At 38.0% G+C, this 4,120-nt stretch overlaps 1 protein-coding gene across 1 annotated transcript; it reads left to right on the top strand.

The window, feature by feature from the left end:
- The first annotated feature begins 374 nt into the window (after nucleotides 1-374).
- On the top strand, nucleotides 375-3,766 carry vgll1 (vestigial like family member 1). The gene is made up of 4 exons (XM_075481677.1): nucleotides 375-584; nucleotides 963-1,165; nucleotides 1,258-1,617; nucleotides 2,419-3,766. Exons 2-4 carry the CDS (start codon nucleotides 976-978, stop codon nucleotides 2,454-2,456), a joined length of 588 nt encoding a protein of 195 aa, XP_075337792.1. The 5' UTR covers nucleotides 375-584; nucleotides 963-975; the 3' UTR covers nucleotides 2,457-3,766.
- The last annotated feature ends 354 nt before the right edge of the window (nucleotides 3,767-4,120 follow it).

Genomic DNA, 4,120 nt, shown 5'->3' with positions numbered 1-4,120 from the left:
TGCAACGCAAACTTTTTCTGAGGATTTTTCGAGTTGAAGGTGAAGTTGAAGTTCTGTCAAAGACATTTCTATGAAACATACGTACATTTAATCTGCTACTTTTCAAAGTTTATTAAACTAGAGAATATAATCATAGAAACAAATTTAGCCGAATTATTGCAGTTGGTTTTAGAGGAACCACAAGTCAGCTGCAGGCGCCATAATGGCAATGGGCTCTTCAGATATAGAGATCCAATAGACTTAATAACAAAATCAGCGGCTTTCAAACTGTGTGTAACTACTTGACTGTTTGACTGAGGAATGTTTCAAAGAGTCCTCACTGAGTTTCTGGAGGAACTTGCTGGTTAACATTCTGATCATAGCTTCCGCCCTCCCAGCCTAATTCATGCAGAAACTTCGGAGGCTCTGTGAAGGAAACATTCTCCTTATAGAAGAAAGGAAGAAAGCAAAAACTACGAAGATTGATTCTTTAACTGACGCAAAGAGGCTTTTTTTCCCCTAACAATTTCGGGCTTTTTTTCTTTGACAAACCAGTCAATGCAAGATTGTACTCCCTGGTCACCTTCGGTCAATCATCAGGCCAGGTAAGAGAAGCAAGTTACTTATATGGCAGTTAACAGGTTGAAAATCATTTACGTTTGCACACTGTGCAACTTTTGTTTAGTTTTAAGTTAAGTTTACTGGGTATATAAATGCATTTCACATCATATTGTGTGTGTAGACCATTTTTCTTCACCAACAGAAAAGAGGAAAGATGCTGAAAGATTTATTTTTCAAATAAACCTTCAAACCAAAGTTGTGACATTAAGGTTTATGTTGTATTTTGTGACTGCAAATACAACAAAAATAACAACTCTTTTGCCACATGCGATTTAGTTTATAATTATAACTCGTGATAAATTACATAGAGAGGACACTGGCAGTGAGCATTTTCTGATGATTCTGCATTACCTTGTTTTCAGTGTCAGCTGACTGATGGAGGAAAGAACAGGTAGTCCAATCGCTGTAAAGGTGGAGGGGCATTCTCACAGTGTCCTCCTGACTTACTTCCAGGGAGATATTAACAGCATGGTGGATGCTCACTTCACGCGTGCTCTCAGCAAAGTCTGTAAGGCAAAGGAACCAGCAGGAAAGACAAAGAAAATCCGTAAAACTATCAAAACGGGTGAGAAGAATCAACAACATGTCACCTGACAACAAATATGACGAACTATCAGCTCATCCTCACTGCATGGTTTCTTTCTTTTTCCTCTGCAGAGGATGGGAGATCCTGTCAAGACGGTGCTGCCGTGTGTTTCTCTGGGTCACAGGATCCCGCTGTAGCGAGACGTATCGTGGCCCTCAGCTCCACAGCCGACTCTCCTGGCTCCTGGCACTCGTTCACTAGCAGGACGGGAGAGGCTTCAGGGCTGCCGACCATCATGTGCTCTCTGTCCTCAGGGGAGCTGAGTCTCACCGGACAACAATACGCCACATCCCTCCTCAACCTGCTGCACAGTGACCGGCCTGAGATGGGACCCAGCACAGTTTCCAACTCTAAGCCAGAACCACCACCCAGCTGGACAGTGCCTCAGGGGTTCAGAGAGTCTGCAGACCCTCCTGTGGGCTTTGAGACTGGTAATACTGCAGCTGCAATGCAAACTCTACAAAAACACCAAACTAGTATCATTAACCTAAAGGCTCTTCAGGTCTAAGAACACCTTCGTTGACAAAATTCTGAATCATATTCAGAACATTTTTGAATTTATAATGAAATTTCATCATAATTACTTAATGAGAATTTTTTGATTACTGTAATGATGAACACAATTAGATACATGTGAGTTTTCTGTAAATACACTCAGTTTACTTTTTTAAGTAAATCATAATTGTTAAAGGAGAAATATTTGACTGTTTTAACAGTTGTAAATGGCCTATGGGGAATAAATAAGGCCTCATAGTGTCATCAGTGAGGGTCAGCTGGGGGTATAGCATGAGGTTGTATGACCCCAGTCACATTAATATTAACAGACACTAGTTTTAAACATTCTAAACAAGCTTAAGCATTCATACACATAGTTGCATGATTTGAAGAGACCAGATTGAAATTTGTTTTGTGCATTTGGATTATTCATTCATTAAGTGGTCAGTGTGCAGGTTTGTAGTTATACAGTAACTAAAAATTTCACAACACACAGACTATCATTGTCAAATCCTGCGTGGGGTTATTTTGGTACTTTTTGGTAGGCATTGTTGATCATATGTTAATGACTTCCTGATTTCTTGGTAACAGTTCAGCAATTTTCCCAACCTTGCGATGACAAATAGTACTGTGTGGGAAAAATGATAACATACAGTCATAAGAACTTAATTCAATTTGGTTATGTTGACCTGTAAGAGCTGTTTGACACTGCTTTGTGTGTGTCTCCTCTTTGTTAGGGCGGCATGTGGAGAAAAAGGACTTATACTGGTACTGAGGAGAATTCAGCATGGACAGAGGGCAAATTCAAGTAACCCACGTGTCTTTCTGTTATCTAAATTAGTAGTTTTTTTTTTTTATCTAATCAGACCGACTCCGGATGTCTTTTTCAAATACAGTTAGAATAAAGAGCAGTGCTTTCCATTCCTCTGTAAAATGACCTCAGCACCTCAGTGCGCACAGACTGGAACAACCTCTTTGAAAGGGAACAATCACTGACAAACCGGTTCTTCAACTCTGTCATTCCTCGTGTAAATCTCAGAGCAGCGTAACTGTTGTTGCTCCCTTTATGGAGAAGTTGGATGAAGGGCATTTTTTATGGGTTTACATCCAACATTGTGAGCCTCTATTTACACGAGGATATCTTGTTATATGTGCACAATGTAAAAGGGATAGTCATGCTTTGTTTATTATCTTGTAAAAAATAAGTGGTAGATACTGTAAAAAAGTTATCAAGGTATTAAATTTATATATATATGTATAAAAACATACATGAGATGAGTCAATGTAAACAGAGTTAGTTACTTATATTCATGAGATGGCATGCCTTAAAAGTCTAAAATTACTTTCGGTGTCCTTGTCGGGTAATGAACTGGAGACAGCAAATGATCTAAATTGAAAAATACTGACTCCTGCTGGCATATTTAATAACAGTCTCTGTGATGTAGAGGATTTTTTACAATACAGAGACAGACAAGGTAAGCATGATAATGCAGTGATCAGTATTGCTGCTTCAGAGCAGGAAGGTTCTGGATTCAAACCTGCTGGGGAACTAAGGCCTTTAAGTTCGGTGTTTGAATCGTCTTCATGTGTCTACATGGATATTACCTGAGTTTTGTAGCTTTCTCTCTCAGTTAAACAACATGCTAGTTGTTGAAATAGTCCACATGGTGTGGACTTTTGATAATTTAAGGATGTTGCGAATACCTGCAAATATTCTCAATAGTAACTTAACGGTGTGAATATAAAAGTTTCAACTGAAACACGTGTGTGTGGTAAGGCTAATTTTATTCAAGTAACTTAATAACTTCTTGCACTCTGCAAACGAGTTATATAGATCAATAGTTTATGAAATCCAACTGTGTTTAATATTAAGTGTATAGCATTATTAATATTTTCATAAACTTAACAGTTACAATGTTCACAGGTTCTGAAGAAACAGTTAGTGCTGCACTGCAAAAGTATGTTCTCTATATCTTTAAGTATTTCTGTGAGAGAAAGATTTCTTGAATAAAATCTTATAGTAAAATGTTTTCTGATTTAAAAAAAAACAACTTGCTGATTAAAGTCTCTGTTTTGAATACATAATGGTTGTATTCCTTCCTGTAAGCATTGACATCACATCTTAGGCTATAGCTTTATTCTGATTGGTTATTTTATTCTGTAAGATGAGTCTCTTTGATTAACGTGTTCAATTCCCAGTTAAGTGTGTTATTGTTACTCTGAGATAGAGCTCAAATGTAAATCTGTGCTTTTTGCACAGGTGCATTGAGGACTGTTGGTGTGTGAAGTCTAAAAAGCAAACATTTCAGCTCCAGTAGAGTGCATGAGTTATCTGTAAATCTTTGAATGGACTATCACTGATATTTATCGGCTACATCACTGCCTCTCATTTTCTCAGCTTCAATCACCACTTTGGCATTTAGTCTAATTAAAATGTTA

This window comes from Odontesthes bonariensis, chromosome 13 (assembly GCF_027942865.1).
Source record: "Odontesthes bonariensis isolate fOdoBon6 chromosome 13, fOdoBon6.hap1, whole genome shotgun sequence".
NCBI classification, from domain to species: Eukaryota; Metazoa; Chordata; class Actinopteri; order Atheriniformes; family Atherinopsidae; genus Odontesthes; species Odontesthes bonariensis.
This window is presented reverse-complemented; position numbering and strand designations above follow the sequence as displayed.